Genomic DNA, 23,033 nt, shown 5'->3' on the forward strand with positions numbered 1-23,033 from the left:
CAGCATCTTCAGCATTGCTTTTAATGTTCTGTTGCTGTATACAAATTTTATTTTGTTTGCTTAATGACGAGAAAACATAATTTAACGTTTTACGTTTACAAATTGTATAATACTCCCAGTTGTCGCTGTTGCGCTTGCGAGTGAGTGTCCTAATTGATTTCACTAAACATTGAAAGTAAAATTTCCAAGTACTGCGTTTATTATCAAAGAATAAAAAGGGCAAGGCTATCTGAATGATATATTATGTTTATATACAGTATTTATATATATATATACATATGAATATACATATATAAATATTTATATATGAAGTATATGTGGATGTTGCAAAGAATGGCCTGCGTATGTATGATAGGAGCTATGCGCACCTGTCCAACAATGGCCCTTGAAGCCTTAATGGAACCTAGGGACGAAATGGCAGCCGAATACATATTCGAGCGAAATTTCACAGTTCGTATGAGTAGTAAAAGGTGATGGACAACTCTGGATGAAGTCCATCCCATGAAACCGCACACGGAATACGGATATATCCATCCTATCCGATAGTCAAGCAGCATTGAAAGCTATAATGGGGACTAAGATAACATCGAAGGTAGTCCATGAAGTTCGTTCAAAGCTAGACCTGCTCGGGACTCACAACAGGCTCACCCTACGATGGGTCCCGGGTCACAGGGACATAGCGGGAAACGAGGCGGCTGACAAGCAAGCAAGAATGGGGGCAGAAAGGCCCCTAACAGGACCAGAACCGTATTGTGGCATAGGGAGACACACTATACGACTGAGGACTGGAGGAATCCTCGATGCACATGCTGGCAGAATGTGTCGCCTTAATTAGAAGAAGAAGCAGCATCCTAGGGGCGCATGTTTTGAATTGCAGAGACATAGTAGACCTCAACCCAACAAAGATCCTCACGTTTGTAAGGGAGTTGGGGCTGATGGAAGAGCTATAGGCTCAGAAGTGGGGCACAATATATCAAATAGGTCGCGGTGCAGCTTCCCCCCTAATAATAATAATATGTGGATGTTGCACACAAATGGTACTTAAGGTAATCATACTCGATTTTTTTTGTTGCATTTGCATTTGCAGTTGCTGTCTGTGCTTTTGTTCAAGTCCTAAACTTATTAACATAAATGTGTATATTTGTATATAAATGATTGCAATTATTCTGCGTGTGCATGTATAGATGCCGAAAAACATAATCTTGGGCATAGACCCCGAAAAATAAACTAAATTACATAATAGTTGACAGCCAATGGCTGATTAGTAAGCATATTTTTATACATAAGGATATAACGATTAACACACAAAATGAATTGAATTTTTTGTTGTTGTTTTTTTTTTTATGTTTTTGTTTTTGTTTTTGTTTTGTTTCTTTTTGTTGTTTAGCAATTTTGGATAGCCACTCGCAGCAGAAGTATTGACCCGTATTTCTTATACCCCCCAATATTCGTTCCCAGTCCGAATCCCATCCCCCGACCCACCCCTCCCACCCTATCAAAAGCCCCAATTAGCCTAAGGGCACAAATCGCCAAGGCCGGACATCAAAAGTAATGCGGTGACTGCAGTGACTGCAGAGGCTGCTGCTGTTGTTGTCCGTTATAGTGATAATTGTTGAGGTTAATGTTGTTATTGCTATTGATGTTACTGTTGCTGTTGCAGTTGTTGGTTTCGTTGCCGCTGCCGTTGGCATTGGCATTGATGTTACACTAGAGCCGCTCCACAAACTTGGTTAGCTGATCGGAGGCATCGGGCAAAGCGCCGCCAGTATTACCCACATTGCCAGCATTAACACCGACACCGACACCGCTAACGCCCACATCCTGTGGCACTCCTGGCAGCGGTGATTGATGATGCATGCCATGATTGTGCATGCCATCATGTGGTCCCTGAGGCGCCGGTGAATGACTCATAACATGGTGTGGAGAAGGCTGTGCCCGCGGCGATGCTGACGGCCCCCGTGGTGATGGCGCTGATCGCGGCGATGGCGTCGGCTGTGGCGAACGTATCGGTGGTGAGGAGCGGGCCGACTGCATCAGCTGCTGTTGCAGAGTATGCGGTGTTGGTGGGCCCATCACATTTGCACTGCTCCCACCGGGTCCACCACCGCCACCGGGCATCGCATTTTGAGTATTTGCATTGGTCATGCCACCACCGCCGGCAGCCACAACCTGCATCATTTGTTGCTGCTGTTGTTGCTGCTGCTGTTGCAAGGGTTGTTGCTGCTGCATACCTGGTGGCATCACTCCCATTTGTTGCTGCTGCTGTTGCTGTTGTTGGGGCCCGGGCTTTACCCCAGCACCACCGCCGCCCTGCTGCTGTTGCAGCATATTGGAAGCTGCCGCATTCGTCATCGAGTATTGATCAGAGCCGGGACCCGCCGAACCGCTGCCACCAACGGGTGCGCCGGCTACTGGAACACCGGCAACAGTTCCAGCGCCGCCCGCATTAAAGTTGCCAGCTGTGCCACCCGGGAATTGCTGTTGCCCAGCTCCGCTCATATGTGGGCCTCGTTGGCGTGGATATGGTGGCGGGTATTGATTCATTTGCATGTATCGCATGTTATTCCACTTCTGGTTGGGAACCTGTGCGAATGAGATGAACGTATAGTCAGAAAATATCGCATCGGCGAGACAGAGACAGCAAATGACAAGGACAAAAGATCACAGGACAAAGCAGCACACAGCAACTGTGCTACACTGAGAAAAAATTAACGAAGAGTTCATATTTTAGCTAAAGAAACATTTTTTTAAACAAAATTTGTACAATTTAACTCAATTTTAGTTGCTTTAGCAATCAATGTAATGGTAATGGAAATACTACACTTTAATTTGGACGTTGTGGCTATAAGTCATTTTCTCTTAACGAAATTGTTGATTTATCATAGATTTGAATTTCTTAAACTTACCATGCCTCCCTGAGAGGTTAAGCCGGAGGGTAGATTTGGCAGCATCATCGCCGCATTTTGCATGTTGGCCATGCGTTGATGCGGTGGTCCCGGTTGTTGTTGCTGCTGCGCCTGCATTAGGCTCACCTGCTGCTGTTGGCCAGGTCCCATTTGCTGTGGTCCGGGTCCAGGGCCCTGTTGCTGTTGCTGCTGATTCAGCATGTGCTGCATTTGCTGTTGTTGTTGCATTACTTGCTGCTGCTGTTGCGGCGTCTGTGGTCCATTGCCCGCTTGCAGTGCACCAACGGGACCACCAGCCCCGCCGGCGGCAGCATTGATTTGGCTCTGCTGTCGCTGCTTAATGATGGCCGCCATAATCTGTGGATTCTGTTTCAGTATGCTGAGTATGTGCTGGTTGCTCTCATTGGTCGGATTGTTCTTAATCTTTTGCATGATCTGTGCCAGGGTCTGTGTGTTCAGCGGCGGACCACTTCCCATGTTCGGACCCGCACCGCCAGCACCGCCACCGCCAGTACCCACGCCCTGAGCGCCTGGTGGGCGTACACCACCGCCAGCGGCTGCAGCACCCATGGGCGCACCCATGCCAATACCATGAGGTGCTCCACCGCCGCCCATATTAACACCACCACCCACCACGGGCATCTGACCAGCGCCAACGCCAACGCCGACTCCAACACCGCCACCCATCTGATTTGGTGGCATGCCCATCATCTGTTGTTGTTGCTGCTGTTGCTGTAGGTTCTGCTGCATCAGTTGGTTGGGCTGACGCATTCCGGACTGATTGGGTGTATTGTTCGCATAGCGCTGTTGTCCAGGACCAACACCACCGCCACCACCACCGCCCCACTGTTCCATGGGTAGCAGATTATTGGAGTTCAACACATTGTTGCAGTTCGCCCCGCTCGGCAGCTGTCCGACTCCGGGACCGACGCCCACATTTCCAGCTAGCTGATTTACACCCACATTGCCGACCATGCCGCCCATGGCGCCCTGGTTGGGTACGCCCACGCCCATCGGTCGCTGCATAACAGGCGGCGCCATTGGCACACCTTTGCCAAAGCTACCCACATGCGGTACCTGTTGGCGTGCGGCCTCCTCCTGCACCTGCTTGACTACCTGCAGCACATTGGGCGACGGCGAATGGCCACCGCCCGGCTTCATGCCAATGCCAGGCTGATGTGGATGCGGAGACGTCATTCCGCCCATGACGGAAACCGGCGACGGCACTGTTACAGTAGATGGACTCATGCCACCGGCACCGACTGGCAGTATGGAAGCCTGGCCAGACATCACCTGTTGACTGACCGCTACACCGGACATGCCCACAACGGGAACACCAACACCGACTCCACCGGCTGCAACCACGGGCCCGCTGATCGTTGGTCCGGGTAGAGCAGCGGGTGCTGCGGTTCTCGACATGAGCGCAACACGGCGACGCAGTAGCTGCTGCTGTTGTAATCTGAAAGTAAAGAGCATTTTAGGTTTACTCACTGGCTGCCAATCTAAAATCAACCGTTTTCTAACTGAAATATGACAAATCAGAGCGAGAGGCATTGACATTTATATATCTGTCTCTTTCACCCAAACCTAATTAGTAAAATCTCAAATGGCCCAAATTGTCTGCACAGACAAACCCAAGAGCATTTCTGGCTCTGGCTCATTTTTAGTAAACCATTCAAAATGTAATTGTTATGTGAAGATATCGCTATAATTATTTGCATCTACCCGCATCACATTAATAGGTAAATTAAATATTGTGTTACTTACTTTTGCTGCAGCTGCTGCTGCTTAAGCTTGTGCTTGATGTTCGGACAGAAAGGCACCGGACACTTTTGCTCCTGACAGTGCTTGGCGTGGTAGCAGCAGAGGGCGATTAACTGTTTGCATATGGGACAGCCACCATTTGTCTTTCGCTTGCAGTTCTTTGTATGCTGGACAACCCGCTTCATCTTCTGGCACGAAGGCAAACGGCAATTGGCGTCGCGACACTGACACGCATGCACCAGAGATTGAATGCATCGTTGAATGGATTGTTTTCGCGCCTCCTGGGGATTTGCTTGCTTGAGATCAGCCGGCGCCGAGCCATCATCGAGATCGAAGCCCAGTTTTTCCATTTTATGTGGGTGTCCGACTTTCTCCTTGCATACCGTGCACAGATCAAAATCCTACAAAATACAATACAAGTTAATACCTTCAAATCACGAGCAATTGTTGTTGTCTAAATTCAAAAGCAAAGTGCTACAAATTCATCAATCAAATGTAGAGTAAATAAACCAAATAAAAACCCCACATGCCACACAGACCCTAAGTATTTTCTTAATCTTATTCTTAAATATTCTTACATCGCAAACGGTGCAGTGATATCGTGTCTCCACCGCAGTCTTGCAGTTGTTGCAGGTATATACGAACTTATCCTGTCCCTGATTGTGCAGCTCGTACAGCATCGACAGTGTAGAGAACTGTGCGCGTCGCAACGATGAGAATTCGTAGTGCTTGTCACGGGCAAGTGTTAGGAATGCATCGCGTCCGTCCATTAGATCGCAGGTCAACAGAGGGTCAGGATCTTGTATGGGCTGCGTAAAAGATGATACAATTTAAGTGAGTATACGATTTGTTTAAATTGAGATATTTAGTTTTACATACCGCCAGACTTGCCGCTGACTGCGCTGAATGAAGCCGGATGACAAAGAAGACCTCCTTGTGTTTCTCCATGGTGGCATAGATCTTGGCGGACAAATCATTGCCCGACTGATGCTCATTCGACTTTTTACTATTTTTGCGCTGCGCCGCTTTGGATTTGTTGGACTTCTTTGCCTTTTTCTGACCCTTCTTTTTGCCATCGCCACTGACTTCGTTGTCCTCAATTGAAAAGAGCTACAAAGTTGATAAATTCAAAAATTTTGAAATCAAATACCGATCTAAAGATTTTAAGAATGTGTATATGATTGACTGGTAGTGGAACTTACATTGGCAGCCGCTGCTGCTTCGGCGGCCTCGGCCTGCTTACGTTTCTCCTCTTCTTCCTGGTCCAGTTCTTTGATGCTCTCCTCAAGCACATTCGGCCAGAAATCACCCTCAAAGTAGGGCAACTCAGCAGCCGAGCCAAGTTTGTCCTCCATGGCTTGCTTAAGTATATCCTTGTAGTCTTGTATGATGCGCTCGATCATGCCCTTATCAAGCATCTTTTTATACCACTCCTGCAAACGCTTCGGCTTCGGTATTTTCTGATCAGTCGGATGGCAGTGAAATATATAGTCATCGCCTTCAGATGGCGGACACGCCCAAATATGCGCCATCGTGTAGCCCAGCTGTTTCACATAGTCCATATAGCCGAGCAGTATTTCATGGTAGACGGCTGTGCGATATTGGCGTGGCCGAAAGAAATGCACTGAATCGAGATAGGCAATATAGACGCGTCGCGTATTGGGCGCTGGACACTCGGAACCATATTCTTGGACATGCATGCCAAAAAAGCAAACATCAATGCCATCAACCTCCTCAAACGCAAATAGAGCCTTGGCCCGATATGGAAACTCATTCATCATTTCGCCGCCCTCAACAAACCGACGCCGCATGCCCGGCTTAACCTCAACGCACTTGTCTGATGAGGATACAACACGGATGTGTACCTCACCGGCACCAGCCTCCTTTTTCTTTAAGAAGTTGTTGACGCGCGTCTCAATGTACACGCCCAGTTTGGTGGTGGGCAATCGCTTGGCATTGAATTTGTTCTCCTTCCGCTTGGAGTTCTTCTTTTTTAAGCAATTATCACACACAAAGCCGCCCGGCCATATTGAATCCAGCCAAAGCACGCAGATCTGGTGCTGTTTGCGACCACACTCCTGGCAATCGACAAACGGCTCCAGTTCCAAATGGTCGTTCTTCATCTCTTTGAATTGATCCTTCTTAATTTGGCTATTTGATTTCAATGTCAACGAAAAACAAAACAAACAAAACAGAAAACATTAGCTTGTCTGAATTTTGAATAGTGAAGTTTCATTTGAATGCTTACGTTTGCGACTGCACCGGATCATCGCCCAGGGTGACAGTGTCTCCTTGGATGTCATTAAAGCACTTTTGGCAGAACGTGTATCTGTTTGAGGCAACACCGTATTCCTTTAAACTGTTGTGATTTTCATGGCAACAATTTACAAGTTGATGGCGATGAACGATGGCAATGGGCGATGACAATTGGACATTGGACGATAACACACACGAATAACGAAATGAGAGTCAAAAAGCAGCAAAAACCAAACAAAAATGTCACATACAAACAGCAAAAACAAGTAAGCCGTTTTCATATCATATTTTACAATGGATGTATGCATAGTTGTGTTAACATTGTGGTTTTATTTTAATTATTGTTATGGGTAGTAATGTGGTTGTTTATTTTACGTGGGTACGTTAATATTTATTGTTATTTGCATAAATCAAGTTTACATTTCGATTTTTGTTTTTTTATGATTTTCGTGTTGATTATTGTGTAAATAATTGTGTGAGAGAAAAAAAAGAACAAAATAAAATCAAGAAGAAAAATACAAAGAAAACGAAAATAATTCACATTAGAATATTATAAATACACAACTATAAAAAATATATACATATATGTATATATATATACATTAAAAAAAAAGGAAGAAAAAAAACAGGATTTCTCCCAATTACAATAAATGTTTTTCTTTTAGTTAATGTGAGTGCGTGCGCATGTGTGTGTGTGTGTGTGTGTGTGTGTGTGCGTGTGTATTTGTGTGTTGAGGAATTGTTAGGTATTTTCCGCATTAACATTCACTTCACATATATCATAAAGAACTATATAATATATGATGCATAGTATATATATATATATATACATGCATACATATAGTGATAGAATTGTTCTTTCTCTTGTTTTAGTTTTTTTTTTAAAGATATTATCATTCCTATTATTGAACAACTTGTTCTGCTATTGGTTTATGAAAGTGAAAAATAAACAAAATTATAAAATCTATATTTGAAGAAGGGAAAGCGACATTCGCTGAATCGAAATTTGACGAAAGTTGAAATTGTGTGTGCAGCAAGTAAGGAACAAGAACAACATTCAACAAAACGGACGAGGGGGATTGCAAATGAAAAGGATCGCAGCAACAAGCAGCGATATAAATGTGCAAATAATCGATTAATAACAATCTAACAGTCTAATAATTATGTGTTAAAATTATGATTAAAATTATCTGAATAAAATGCAAAAGACAGATACACTGTATTTTGAACAGCACACGAAACACACATCGGAAGGGAAGCACATCGTCCACATTCTACGTATATTTATTGGCTTTATGTATCTCCATATGGATATATACATAATATAAAAGTATGCATATTCTGATCGATAGATATGTATGCATGTGTATGTTAAGTCGATGTTTGAAATGAAATATACCTATTTTGATAGCTGTAGTATTTTGCATCGCGTGGAATCGTGCACAGTTGTTTGCCATAACAGCATAGCACCTGCGGATTGAAGGTATATTTGCGTCCACAGCAGTATCCCAGCGCTTGCATCACGGGATCTATTTCAGCCTCGAAGACCTCCGACAACTGTTGGTCAAAAGTATAAGTTGTTAAAATTGTAAACGACAAAGAAGGCAGATCGATTCGGAATCGATTTGTGATTAAATTAAACCGTAAATTCAACGTTAAACAGAGATAAACTGTGATGTGTTCTTAATTAATACACAATTTATCTACACAATTGATAAAAATTCGTAGATTTACCTTGGTGCAATAACGATATACGCGTGATGTTTTGCGATTGTAAAGCCACGCATCGTCAAACATTAGCCACACATCGTCTACATACTCCCAGGGATCACTGTATTTGCCATTCAGGATGTTGTTCCGTATGGTGCCCAGATCCATTGGCTTTTTAACAATCTCAAAGTAGTCGGGTATGCCCAGCGCTTGTGGATCGACTGGATAACGAAATGGCACCGATTCCGGCTCCTGGCGATATAGTTTATCCAGCGTTGGCAGCAGTGCTGTGCGCAACTCTTCCGGATTGAATTCTACAATTATTTAAACGAATGCTTATTAAAAAAATCATTTCTCACACCCAGAACAGAAAACCTTTCCAACTAACACTGAACTATCATCGGCTCCCTCCTTAATGTCTCTTATATTATTATTGTATTGAGTATTGTTACACTTAATTTATTTATTTTATTTTATTCCATTTTTTGCTCACTATTGAAAATGTCCCTTTAACCACCCACCAACCCACCATAGGGCAAGATGCTTTAAATTAATGTTGTCAATTGAAATACTTACGGCATTTCTTCTTCTTATCGCCGGCATTTGGTGCGATTGGCTCTGGCACTATTGGCTTGGTCTCACATTTGATTTTGATGTCGCCAACGCCGCCGGAGGCAATGCCATCGATGCCACCCTTGATATCATCCTTGCTATCGATACCGCTGCCACCTATCGTGCCATCGCCATTGGCGCCACCAGGAATGCCGCTGCCCGTTGCCGAGTCATCCACATCCATTGGCTCAGCCTTGATTTTCACGTCGCCGTCGGCACCATCCTCCGACTTAAGGTCAATTTTCACCATGCTGGTGCCATCATTGTTCACATTCTTGCCCTTGCCACCCGTCAAGCAGTCCATCAGCGAGCCATCCCCGTTGCCACCACAACTGTCGTCCATGAAATCCTTTTTGATCTCATCCTCCTGCTTAATGGAGTCCAGTTTGCCCTTAGATGACATGCCGCCGCCACCACTACCGCCGTTGCTGCCATTCGTGTCATTGGCACCCGCCGGCGATGGCGTCTCATCATCATTATCACGCGCCGCCGCCTCCAGTGCCGCCATCTGAGACGATAAACTGCTCGAGCTGCTCATCATTCGGTTGGGCACAGGAGCGCTATTCTCGCTACTACTGCGTCCCATCAATAGCAACGTGCTGCTGCTAGCCGGCACTGAGCCGCCATTGCCGCTCGATGCTGTCGTTGATGTCGGCGTTGCCGTCGATGAGGATGCACTGCTGAGCGGTGTGCTAACCGACGTTGTTATCGCTGTCGTTGTAATTGCCGTACAGCTGCTGCTGCTGGCGGCGCTGCTGCTGTTGCTGCCATTACCGTTGCTACTGCTGCTGGCGCATGTTGCCGCTGTCGAGGCAGGCGTACTGCTGGTCGCCAGCCCTGAGGCGCTGGTTGCCGGCACTGGCGAGGCAGGTATATATGGCGGCGATGTTGCACGATTGCTTAACGGCTGCATCAGACTGCTAACAGAGGGCGGATTGTTTGACGGCGTCCCAATCGGTCCATTCGACATGAAACTGGGTGAGGGACTTGGTGCGGCAACAGTGCCGCTACTGACAACACCACTAGCACTACCAGCACCAGTACCAGCTCCAGCTCCAGATCCACCATTCCCACTATTCCCACTACTGCCACCACCACCGGCACCAGCAGCAGCACTCGCTGCTCCGGCATTGAGCGCATCGAGGCTGGTCGGCGTGGGTGGCATATTATTCAGCACACTACCAGGTGGCTGTTGTGCCTTCTGCTGCTGCATCGGTGAGCTAAATGCGTTCGTTTGTTGTTGTTGTTGCTGCTGCTGCTGTTGTTGTTGGGGCTGCTGTTGCTGCTGCTGTTGTTGTTGTTGCTGCTGCTGTTGCTGTGGAATAGGCGTGGCATTACTAAAGGGCGATTGAGGCAATAGCATTGCTGCAGCTGTTTGCTGTTGGTGCTGCTGCAGCAGACGCTGCTTCATAATTTCGCTGAGCTGCGGATTTTGTGCACCCGTGCCACCATTCGCATTAATGAATTGCTGTTGTTGCTGCTGCTGCTGTTGTTGCTGCTGCTGCTGTTGCTGCTGTTGTTGCTGTTGTTGCTGCTGTTGCTGCTGCCCAGGCACCGGACTTGTTAAGCCGGTGAATGGGGACAACACTGCCATGCCCCCGGGACTGGGCCCTGGCGGTCCAACTAACATGTTGCCCTGACCAGGCTGCTGCTGTTGCGGGAACTGCATGCGCTGCTGTTGCTGGATCGCAAGCATATTACCGCCAGGCGAATGACTGCGCATGCTCGCCGCCACAGCAACCATGTTGGGTTGACCGGCTGGCGTCTGTTGTTGGCCGGCGACAACACCGCCACCCATGCCAGGCGCCTGAGGACGCAACTGCTGTGGCATCATACCAGTTGGTACAACGCCGCCACCGCCCATAGGACTGATGATGGGACGCACACCTTGTCCGGGTTGCTGCTGCTGCTGTTGCTGTTGCTGCTGTTGTTGCTGCTGCTGCTGCTGAAGCGTATTGTTCGGCACTACCGACGTGGGATTGACGACGGCGCCGCTGTTGGGAACGCCCTGCTGTTGCATTTGCAACATTTGCTGTTGGTGCTGCTCTTTGCGCTTGAGACGTTTCTCCTCGAGTTCCTTCTGTATCTTGTAGATCTTCTCGGCAAGCAGATGATAGTACTCGGATCTCGATTTGGCCATCTCGTACATGTCCTTCTCCACCTTTTCGGCATACGAGACGAGATTATGCATGCGCTTGTCCTGCATTGTGGTTGGATCTGATGTGGGAAAGATGGCTTGCACCAGCTTGTGCACCAAATGATTGCGCAAATCAGCTGTCACCGATTCTCGCCAGTCTTTCTCGTTGTCGCCACCACTGCCAGCCGGACCGCCAGCACCACCACCTGCTCCAGCGCCTGTCGTAACGCCTGGAACTGATGAACTGTTGCCACCGCCCGTCGTATCCGCCGGCATCAGCACACTGGCACCGGCTGCAACTCCAGCTCCTGGCACTCCTCCCGCTGACACAACATTGCCGCCATGCGCCTGCACTTGTGCTTGCGCTTGAGCCTGCAGCTTCAGCTTGGCCAGCTGATCGGACTGACCCACCAACTGTTGCTGCTGCTGCTGTTGTTGTTGCTGCTGCTGTTGCTTATCATTGACGCCGACTCCGACGAAATTGGAATTGTTGAAGCCAACATTGACAGATAGCGGTGCTGGTATATTGCCCAATTGTTGCTGCTGCTGAGCATTCTGTTGCGCATTCGGTTGCTGCTGCTGCTGCTGTTCAACCATGTTGGGAAGCGCACGCCTGCGTCCACCGACTATGTTGCAACCCTGCAGCATCAGTTGTCCGCCCTGCTGGGCCGCCGCCTGCGCCTGCTGCTGTTGCTGCAAGCTGTTCACATCGTTCGCACCGGGCAAAACATTTTGTCCGGGCACAGACACTGGCACTGGCAGTCCCCCAGGAAGTGAGCCGCCTGGTCCTGGCTGCACGCCAAGCACACGAACCGCTGGAGAGCCCTGCATGCGTATGCCTGGTGGCATGCCTTGCGTCGGCGCACCCAGCATTCCAGATGCTACCGGTCCCACTGGAAGTATACTGCCAACGCCCTCAAAGCGACGCAGTTCCACTTGTTGGTGTTGTTGTTGTTGCTGCTGCTGTTGTTGCTGTGCCAGTTGCTGTGCCATATCGGTGTTTGTCTTGGGCACATTAGGCGCGCCAGGCGTCTGCTGCTGCGGTAGAACAATGGCCGTATTTTGTGGACCACCAGTTCCGCCAGCGCTCTGCGCCACCTGTTTACCATCGACGCCGACACCAACGCCAACCCCAACACCGACGCCAACTCCCACGCCCGATGCATTTTGTGGTACCTGTTGTCCCTGCGGTAGCTGTTGCTGCTGCTGTTGTTGTTGTTGTTGTTGTTGTTGCTGCTGCTGCTGCTGCTGTTGTTGTTGTTGCTGCTGCTGTTGCTGCTGCTGCTGCTGTTGTTGTTGTTGCTGCTGTTGTTGTGGAGGCTGATTCTGTCGGAAGGGTAAGCAGATAATGCAATCGGATCGCGAGCAGGTCTTGTAGTGAAGCAGTATCTGGCGCGACGAGGTACAGTGCTGCATGGTGCAATCCTTGCTCTGCTTGCAGGTGGCCATATGCGCCAAGACGGCTTTCATCGCCTTGCAATAGTTGACGTTGCATACCTCGCGATTGGGATTCAGATTTTCGCGCCTATTGCACTTGTGCGCGTGCAGCAGCAACATCAGCTGCTGCTGTATTTGTTTCTTTCGCTCCTCGGACATGCTATTCTGCGCCGGAGCAGTCCCGCTAACAGGCGACGCTGAGGGTACTCCCTGCTGCTGAGATGTGCCGGGCTGCTGCTGCTGTTGCTGCTGCTGCTGTTGTTGCTGCTGCTGCTGTTGTTGTTGTTGCTGTTGCTGCTGAGCATGTCCAAGCAGTTGATTGGGTTGCGGCGCTCGTGGTCCCAGTGCACCCTGTTGGATGCCCGGCTGTTGCTGCTGGGGATTCATTTGTGCATTTGCCGCAGCCAGTTGCTGCTGCTGCTGCTGCTGAGGATTGCCAACGAGTCCACCTGCACCAGGTGGCGCACCATCTCCGCCCAGACTGGACATGGGCACAACTGTGCCAATTGGTCGATTTCCCTGAGGCATACCAGAGCTCATGTTCGGCGCCACAACGCCGCCGCCGCCGCGCTGTGCCATCTGTTGAGCCAGCAGCTGTTGTTGCTGCTGCGGATTGGCGCCACCAGGTGCACCATAGTTGCCGACTCCATAAGGCATATTGTTGATTTGGCCTGTTAAATGAAATCGATGTGTTCAAGCATATTTCAGTGCATTTCAAACAAATACAAACAAAATTATATTCGCTTTATTTTTGTATTTGTCTTTGCTTGTGGCCGAAAAGGCACTTACCCAGCTGCATGTTTGGATTTTGCATCCGTGGACCACCGCCGGCGCCAACAACACCACCTGGTCCATTACCGCCGCCAGCTCCGGCGCCCATCAGATGCGGGCCACGAAGCATGTGCTGCTGCCCAACCATGCGACCCATCATCGGACCATTTTGCATATGCATGCCCTGATTTGGCGCTGACCCGGGCACCGAGCCCACGCCGGGCACGGCGTTCATCATTGAGGCAGCGCCCGGTTGCTTCAGAGCGTTCACCATGCCGGCGCCACCTATGTTACCCATGCCGCCGCTGTTTGTCAGAACCATGTTGCCCAGGTTACCCTGTGCAATGCTGTTCATGCCTGCAACAAGGATTTGTCATCAGATTATTTTCATCATATTGTCTTGTATTGCGTATTATGTGAGCTGTATGTGATCATCGACATCGATATCGATATCGAAAACTTGACTTACCTGGTATGGTATTCATGCCATTGTTGCCATTATTCGATATGGACATGGGCATTGAATTGACCATGCCCATTTGTGTCGCAACCTGCATGCCACCGGTGTTGGGCGATTGTAAATTGGGTGACTTGCTGCCAAGTTGATTCATGCCAGGCACAACCATGCCACCGCCAGCGCCCTTATTGCCCTGCTGCTGTTGTTGCAACAGATGCTGCAGATGCTGGTGGTGTTGCATTTGTCGCAGTTGATTTCCGGCAGCGCCGCCTCCGCCATTACTGCTGCCATCATCACCGCCCCCACCGGCACCGTTCATTTGTGGTGGCACCACATTTGGACCGGGTCCCTGAGCTGGTGGTTTATTTGGTCCGCCACTGCCGGCGCCGGTTGCTGTCGCAACAACACTAACACCGCCACCGCCGCCGCCAGTGTTTAGCTGATCCGACCAGCCGCTGTTCGAAGACACCAGCTCATCGGGTAGATTGTCTTCCAGAATAGAATAGAATAGATCCGCTAAATGAACACATATTGAATTCTCATTAATATAATCAGGTATCAGGTAAGATATATGTAATGTAAGAATGTATTTAAGTATCTATTTTGACATTGATTTGTATTTTAGGCGAAAAATGACGAATGATTGAACTGCGAATCGATTCCACAACTTACATGGATCCATTTTTACCCGCTTCTGTGGCGGTTCGTCCAAATGATCGGCCATCATATATAAAAGATATTGCTTGCCTTATATTGGCAGCACAACGTGTCCTAGTGGAAGTAAAGTGTATATGCTTGTCTGCTTTTCGTTGATTTTGGCAGTTGCCTGCTGGATGTTGCCGCTGCTGCTGTTGCTGTTGGTAATTGTTGCTTTTCGTAGTAAGACAGTGCAAACAGAATAATATAATAATGAACTTAGATTGAAGAGTTGACGTATGCTCAGTTGTTGAGAGAGTTGGACAGTAGACAGTTATGACAAAATATTTATTTTTGATTGCTCTCGTTTGTGTCTGCTGCACAATTTCACAGTTTTCGCACAATTGTTGTGTGTTTGGTTTTATATTTATTTTGCTGTTGTTGTTCTTGTTCTTGTTGTTGTTATTGTGGCTGCTGCTGCTGTTGTTGTTACTGCTGCTGCTACTGTTGCTGTTCTTGTGTTATTATTTTGTTAAGCTTCAAATACTGACAGTCAGCACTGACTTAAGAAATTGTTGTAGTACGATTTTGCATAAGCTTGCGGGAGTTGTGGACAAATGCAACTCCTTTGTTATTGACGTTGCTCCTGCTGCTCCAGCGCCGGCTTTTGCTATTGCTACTGCTACTGCTCCTAGTTCAGCTTCGGCTTCTGCTGCTCTCGTCTGCCGCGCTATCGTCACCGCGACCGCGACCGTGCTAGCTGAGCACGTCGCTGACTCCGTTGGCTCGCCGTTGAGATCGTTGTTGTAGCTGCCGCTGCCGCTGCCACTACTGGCGTCCCATACGCCAGTAGACGTCGCCGTTGTCGTCGTCACTGCTGATTGTTCTTGTTGTTGTTGTTGTGGTGGTGGTTGTTGTGGTTGTGTGCGCCTTTGCTCCAGTTGCTCCTGCTCCAGCTCCAGCTCCCGCCTTAGCCGTTGATGTTGTTCCTGTTGTGGCTGCTGCTGTCTTTTGTTAATGCCGATGCTTGTAGTGTTGGTGTTGTTGTTGTTTATCATACAGCAGCATGCGCACGATTGCATTTTGTGGGTAGGCGCCAAATCCACCAATTTGGCCGGATTTTAAAAAATCGGCCTTGGTTAGAGGAGGATTCGTTGGTGTTTCTTATTCAATGTCCTGCCGCTGCTGCCGCTGCAAGTGATATATATACATATAGGTTGTAATATGAACTGGGCGACGAATATAAATAAAAGCAATCAAAGCCAGCTAGCAAACGCGCTGAATGTTGCATTTGCTACTGCTGCTAATGCTGCTGCTGCTGTTGCTGCTGCTGTCGCTTTTGTTGTGTTTGCGTTTTCGGTTATTATTGCGTTAACATTTTAACGGTCGCTAATTGTTGACGTTTGGGTTTGTTTGGCTTTTCTGCCTATCTGCTTTTCAATTTCTCCACTTTTCTCTCCCTCTCTATCTTTCTCTCTCTCGCGCTATCAGCTTTTGTTTATGAAGTTCGTAGTAGGTAGCATGGTGGTGATGAGGTCAATCTACAATTGGTTACATGTTGTTATGCTGTTCATAAGATTTGCAGTTTTTTTTTTTTGCTTTTTTGTTGATGTGGCTCTAATGTTGATGTTGAGTTTTGGTTATCTATCTTTGTCGTGTTTACATTCGCGTTGTATTCAACATTGCACATAACTGCAAAAACAAAAAAAAAAAACAAAATATGTATATTCATATACACATATATGAAACGATGCTTGGCTTGATTAGAGCATAATATTTATTTTATTAAACACACACACATATATATACACATGCAAGCGTACTACATAAATGACCTATAAGATTTGCATTCGATACACATAGTTTCCACTCACACACCGGTCACAAAACTGCACAACACAGAATATAGCAACATATTGCTAATGTTTTTTTTTTTTTAAATTCTTATTTTTCGTTTTTCTTTTTTTATTTATTTTTTATTTTTCTTCCTATCCGAAAGCGGCTACCGCTGCCGCCTGCTGACCGAAGACAACTCGCCGTTTTTCTGTTTTTCGGTCTTGTTGTTGCTCGTAGTATTCTCCATCTCGCTGATATTTCAGCCCCATCTCCGTCTCGCATTCGTCTACGTGTTTCACTCTCTCTCTGTATGTGTCATGATTTAATTTGTGTGTGTGTGTGCGTGTGAGTGTGAATGCGAGTGTGCGTGTGTGTATGTGTGCACTTTTACTTGGCCAACACGCACGCACAAAATGTGCCAACAGCGTGCACAAGTGCGGCGCCAGCTTTAAAATTGCGCGCATTTTTTTTACACTTAACATTTAGCATACAAAGGCAAGCACTGTTTAAATCATCTAATAAGTTGGTATTAAGACAATAATCGTGGCTGGCACATTTCATAAAATTCGAAGTTTCTATTTATTTTGCTTCCGCATTTGAGCGACGGCCCCATACATTCATGCATATGAACGAATATCGGCTGCTTTCAGCGCCAAAGATTTGTGGCGAGTAAACAGTATGAGCACATACCATACCAGACACATTCGCAGCAGCTGAAGCTTTTTTTAAAGCTTTTTTTCGCATACGAACGAATGCCGCTACGATTGCTGCTGTAGGTTGGCTGATTTTTAGCGAGTACATCGCAACACACACTCTCACACAGAGGGCGCGCGCCCAACGCACATGTATATATATATATATAGATAGATAGATATGTGTGTATACGCATACATATATACATGCATGAATGTATAAACGTTTATACTGCGTCTCGCTCGAGACGCGCCGACGTTTTCACTGCACACACACACACACACACACGTATAAAAAGGTAACGAGACAATAATGGTAGCGAGTAGAGAGCGAGAGCACAAAATAAACGTTTGCCTTGGTATTGGTATTTTCACACTGGTGTGCATACACACAGCACAGGCACTGCCAACGAGTGCGAGCAGCATTGGAAAAAGAAAGAAAAACAGACGACAGAAAATATATTCCTTTTTTTTTTGTGTCGCTGCTCGTCCGTTTTCTTCTTCATGTCGTATCAAAGTTTTCTATTGCAGAAATTTTGTGTTGTAGGCGTATTTTTATTTTTTGACGTTGTTAAAAAAATTATTAATTTTTTCAAACAAAATACGAAATTCGAAAAAAAGTCGAAGAAAAATATAAAAAAAAATGTATTAAATTTCGACACTTTGTTAAATTTTTTAAAATTATTTTTTTTACGGCGCATTTAATTTTATAATATTTGTTGGATTTTTATTTAATTATGTATTTTTACCATTTATTTTTCACATTTTTTGTTGATTTTTAAAAATTTTTACAAATTTTTTTGCAACACTAAAACAAAAATTTTCAGTCCGCTTGTGTTGCAGCAGAAAGTCAACTGATTTCGCGAACGAGTAGCAACAGAACTAGAAAGAAAGACTGAAGCTGAAACGACTGTGACTCTGTGTTGTGTGTTAGTGCCAGACGACGACGGCGACCAGCAACGCTAGCTAGTGGTCACAGTGACGAGTAAGCGTACTCGACGGAGAACAAGAGCGCACACTCGCTCACTGAGAGAGTCAGTCGTCCAAAGCGGCGTGCGCTTGTATGCGATAGAAAGAGAGAGAGCGAGCGTCGCCCGATAACAAAGTAGCGAGTAACGTAGTGTTGAGCAGCGTGCTGTCTGCTCATATTTTCAGCCGTGGCGGCAACGCTTAACACTGCTCAATTCTGAAAACAAAATTCAGTGTCGTCGTCGTACTAGGATGCGCTACTATTCCCATCTTTGTCTAGCGGCCCAGCAGCGCCCAGCAACAAACCAGCCATACAAGCAATGCACAAAAAAATATGAACAATTTGACAATATTTCTAGAAATGGTCTAATGGTCATGTGCGACAAAAATTTCGCGCCTATTTATACAACTACAAATTCGTATGCGGCCGCTTATTTATTAAAATTGTTTTTTTTTTTTTTATTGTGCTTTTGAGATGTTATTGCACACTCGCACTCACTTATTTCACCACGTATATCTGTGCGGTAGCACAGATAAGACAGGGATGGCCAGACAACTATACATATTGTTTAGATTTTGTAAGGCGTGCGAGCGGAACAAATAGTGTGCGCTGTTAGCTCTCAACGAGAGTCGCCAGCGAGTATCCGTCTTCGATGTTCAGTGGCATGAAATTCATTTGCTCTAGAAATTTTCGGAGCGATAAAAAAAATGCTTAAGCATTTTAAGTAAATGTAAATTACGAATTTGGTGTCAAACTTATTTTTTCAATACTTTAGAATTTTTATCTTTAATAATCCGGTGAATTTTTACGCAAACGAAACCTGCTACCTATGTATGTGAATACATACATGTGCACACATTAGCATCTACGTAAATAAATATTTACACACACACATACATGCATACATACATACACACACAATGAGCATCACTGGCTCCGTGTAAATTGCGCCAATTTTCTTTTACTATTCCTTTGTAGTTTGATAAAATAAATTGTTATTGTAATGTTCGCGAAACCGCCAACAACTATATGCAAGGGGCATTTTCTGATTGTTGCCATTCAAAAATAGAAGATTCATAGGTACATATATAAACAGAAAAACTCAATGCTACTTTTAAACAACAATAAAGAGCATCAAAACTTTGAGAACAACGCAACTCGGCAGACACCGCGTACACAATCATAGCGACTAGCGATGGGTTCGTGTTTGTTGTTGTCTATTGTATTTTAGACGGTACTCGCTCACTTCAACTATCTAATGTATACACTCGATATTTACTTCTCTATGTACTTGTACATATGTATTATTACTTGCATAACTACTACAGAAATCCACGCAAATTGTATTCGCTTATGGGAAGTAACTATTAAGTCTAGGATAGACGGAATTCTTTATAATGTACTTCGATTATAAAGATATCTCAACGTAAGCATACTATATAGAGTGCGAAAATGAATTTCATATTTAACTTATATATATATATATGCCATATTGTATATTTAAATATTCATGTTTACGCTGATTTAGCTCGTGTATGATCACGAATTTTGCTCATCTCTACTCACGAGCCGGCCATAGAAAGCACAACTATAAATTAAATGCATACATTGCTTGTCAACTGGATAAATTTGGAATCGAAAGTAAATTAAATGCACACAAATACAGTTGACGTCAGGTAGCTTTAAATTTTGCACTTTGCAATGAGACTCAAGACTTCTGAAGTCATCTTCATTTTGAATTTGAGATTTTTAACAACCTTAAAATTCATTTATGTATTCATTTTTTCTAACGCCGCTGTTATGTGTGGCGGTTGGTCGATTTGGTTCGATATGTGTAAATAGAAAGTGTACGAAGTAGCGATAACGTTGTTGGCAGGCACTGCGAGTGAGTGGCATTCATTCATTCGTCGCATTTGAACAGCTGTGTGTGTTGGTTAACGTTGCCGTTGACACGACCAGTGTTGTGTTCTTACGCAGATGTAAGAATGCGAGAAGCAAAAGCAAAAAATGGACGCGCTGCAGTATAAAGTGCAAAATAATAATATTTTATTGTTGGCCGTGCTCCAAGCTCGTCGTCATCGTAAGAGACTGGTGTGTAGACACAGAAAGTGATTTAGAAAAACAAACAGATTTGTTAATTTTGCATTTGCATGATTCCATTTTGAGCAGGCTTCACAAAGACAACAAGTTGATGTGTGTGGAGTCGGATGAAGTTAGCCCTATTCGAGTTCATTTTGCTCAATGTGTGGGCATCCATTAAAACGGGTATGCCATTCCGGAAACTGCAATCAGCAGTCAATTATTTTAGAATTTATTCAATTCATGTTTTGCACAAAGTCCTCAAAGAACTCTCCCGATTTCGAAGGTGAATCGAATGATGAATGGAAATCGATTCACGAATTTTGGGGAGATGTAGGTATATGCACATATTTAGTAAGATTCATTAAAATAACATTGTTAATTTTAGGGAAAGCGATGAAAAGCGACCTCCATTACATTGGTTATTATTATTGAACTCATGCACTGCGACCTCCATTACATTGGTTATTATTATTGAACTCATGCACTGCGACCTGTCAGATCTATTGTGTCCCCTTCTGAACTTTTGGATCTTTCATCAACGCCAGTTCTTCAATGCAACAATCTTTGTCGGGTTGATGGTTTCCATGTCTTCTGAACTCAGAACATGCATCCTCAGTATACGACATCTTTTCTTTGTTTACTAATCCCCATATCCACAAAACCGGCATAGTTCGCTACTGATACCTAATTCAGATAGGCAACTACTTAGTCTACAATGTCCTGTGAATAGACCGGTGGGTATCCTAAGTCTGTTATTTTCCATGGCTATTCCCTGCACAAATCGTTTACGATTATAGCCGTCAAAGAGACTGTTGGTTTGACGTTGTCGCCTCGCTCATTGCAAAGTGGGCCGAAAATAGGGGAGATCTCCAGCAGTGCTTGTCTGAGTTGCCCGTGGAGCATTGCTCAATTTAACTATAATCGCTGTAGTGATAGTTTAACTACGTCCATAATAAAAACTGCTGAAACACTTTTCAACCACATCGATATTTATTCCTGAACTATTCAGAATTTACACTCCCAACTTAATGCTAATTTCTCATTTATGTACATTTTAGATGTTTATATTATAATATAAATTCACTATTGATACATCATTTGAATGCTTTAATATTAAATAGTACAAAACGGTATTTCGTCAGCACTTGTATTCCCCGAAATGTCCCAATTGTATTTTGAGAGTTCAAATTCTGCACGTATTTAAATATACTTTATTCGAATTTTAATTTCCCGGGTTTTGCATTATGTTTGTATCTGCTTGTGTGAGGCCAATGTAAAATACTCTGAAAATACCAAAAACGACTTGCTTAACACATTAAGCGCCATCTGGCGGCAAGGCGGCAAGCATGCGTGAACAGCTGCTCATGCAGTCATATCATATCACTTAGCTCTTGTGCGGTGTCTCATCCAGTCCCTGAAAGTATGCTTCAAATAATAAGCGACATCTGTGTGAATACGCTTAAATTCAAAATGGTTCAAAGCGGCCATATTATTATATATATTTAATATTATTTTAGGAATTTAAACAAGCTCGTTTCCTTGCTGAACATAAATTTTTTTTAGTTATATTTCAGATAAGGCGCTGAACATAATAAATAAAATGTCTCAATCCACAACATTTTCAAATAAATTTCTCTTAACATTTTTCACAAATTTCCCAAAGGGAATAAATTATTTTGTGTCCTTTTTTCTTTCTAAGTTTTTGTAAAGAATGTGCGATTCAACTTTAAATTCTGTTCCAAGCCACAGATAGAGAGAGAGGGAGGAGGAGGAGGAGGATCCAGTCCAATTCACAAAAATCACCCTTCGAGATAGCGACTTGAAACTTAGAAGTGCTATTTCCACTAGGTGGCTAGGAAATCGATAAGAATCGATAATCGTAAATCAATATAGTATGTTACTGGTAACTCTCATCGGATGGCCACGCCCACTCCGCCTCCCCAAAAGGGATACACCTGCTGGAGTAAATCGATACATCCTCTGAAAATTCGTACAATTTTGGAACAAGCCCACTTCCGCCCCCAAAATGCAAAGGATGGATTACTACTGGAAAATTACTTCCAAGATCCGCATTTCTTCTGCGGCTATCTGTACCTGCTATCAGATGGTATTATTATTATTGGCATCAGAGTATTTCGCAATCGGCTACGCCCAGCTGCAACGTAAGAGGATATTCATCGACTGCCTGAAAAGTGTTCACTTGTGGAATTAAGTCAGTTTTACTATGCCTTGTTACCACTCTCATTTAAGACTGATTCTGACATATTTGCCTGATTCTTTAATGAGGCTAATGAGCTAATACAATCTTTGGCTTAGTGGATGTATTTAGATCAGGGTCTCAAACCGAATCGAATTTCGATCTCGATTCTGGCACGTAAAGTGCGAAAATTACGGAATTTTAATGGTATTCAGCAGGCAGAAGAAAGCATCTACAACTACATAAGGTATATATATATATATATATATATATATAAGGATCAAGCGCCGATTCGATCTGAACATGTCCGTTTGTTTTGTGCAAACTAGAAAATTAGATAAAATTTGGTTAAGTTGAAAAGTGACTCAAACGACAAAGAAATGAGAATTAAACCATCTAAAATGTTTATGTGTGTGTTTAATAATAATAAAAAAGTTAAATCAAAAAAAATATAAGAAAAAACATGCTCGAAATTTGTATGCTGGTTTTTAGGAATATACTTTCTGAAGCTGAACAAGCTGAGCTATCCAAGGAGGGACTACAAAAACTGTAGACTTCAAATTTGGATTA

The 23,033-nt window shown here is 44.8% G+C and overlaps 1 protein-coding gene and 1 long non-coding RNA gene across 3 annotated transcripts; one reads left to right on the forward strand and one right to left on the reverse strand.

Moving 5' to 3' along the window:
• Nucleotides 1-1,491: 1,491 nt before the first annotated feature.
• On the reverse strand, nucleotides 1,492-15,136 carry LOC6564509 (CREB-binding protein). Of its 2 annotated transcripts, none has more exons than XM_032737898.2 (13): nucleotides 14,723-15,136; nucleotides 14,063-14,566; nucleotides 13,612-13,950; nucleotides 9,213-13,493; nucleotides 8,661-8,950; nucleotides 8,326-8,483; nucleotides 6,919-6,999; nucleotides 5,873-6,821; nucleotides 5,550-5,780; nucleotides 5,249-5,479; nucleotides 4,674-5,071; nucleotides 2,907-4,365; nucleotides 1,492-2,583 (listed from the first exon to the last, which is right to left on the reverse strand). In XM_032737898.2, exons 1-13 carry the CDS (start codon nucleotides 14,775-14,777, stop codon nucleotides 1,708-1,710), a joined length of 9,852 nt encoding a protein of 3,283 aa, XP_032593789.1. In that variant the 5' UTR covers nucleotides 14,778-15,136; the 3' UTR covers nucleotides 1,492-1,707. The 2 variants fall into 2 exon arrangements, with proteins under 2 accessions (XP_032593789.1, XP_001991923.2); XM_001991887.3 differs by having other exon boundaries at nucleotides 6,919-7,029.
• Nucleotides 15,137-20,150: 5,014 nt separating this feature from the next.
• Nucleotides 20,151-21,291, forward strand: LOC116805578. Its single transcript, XR_004365261.1, has 3 exons — nucleotides 20,151-20,275; nucleotides 20,354-20,596; nucleotides 20,652-21,291. It is a non-coding gene; the product is annotated as an uncharacterized LOC116805578 (long non-coding RNA).
• The last annotated feature ends 1,742 nt before the right edge of the window (nucleotides 21,292-23,033 follow it).

The sequence above is a fragment of the Drosophila grimshawi genome, unplaced genomic scaffold (genome assembly GCF_018153295.1).
Source record: "Drosophila grimshawi isolate 15287-2541.00 unplaced genomic scaffold, ASM1815329v1 contig_848, whole genome shotgun sequence".
In the NCBI taxonomy this organism is placed as follows: domain Eukaryota; kingdom Metazoa; phylum Arthropoda; class Insecta; order Diptera; family Drosophilidae; genus Drosophila; species Drosophila grimshawi.

What these genes read in the sequence shown, in the direction of transcription:
- LOC6564509 (XM_001991887.3), bottom strand. Translation starts at nt 14,777, where the DNA reads ATGATGGCCGATCATTTGGACGAACCGCCACAGAAGCGGGTAAAAATG. An exon ending in TGGCATGAATACCATACCAG is followed by an intron (nt 13,951 to 14,062) that starts GTAAGTCAAGTT and finishes TCCTTGTTGCAG; the next exon opens with GCATGAACAGCATTGCACAG. An exon ending in AGTCAGCGGCAAGTCTGGCG is followed by an intron (nt 5,480 to 5,549) that starts GTATGTAAAACT and finishes TCTTTTACGCAG; the next exon opens with CCCATACAAGATCCTGACCC.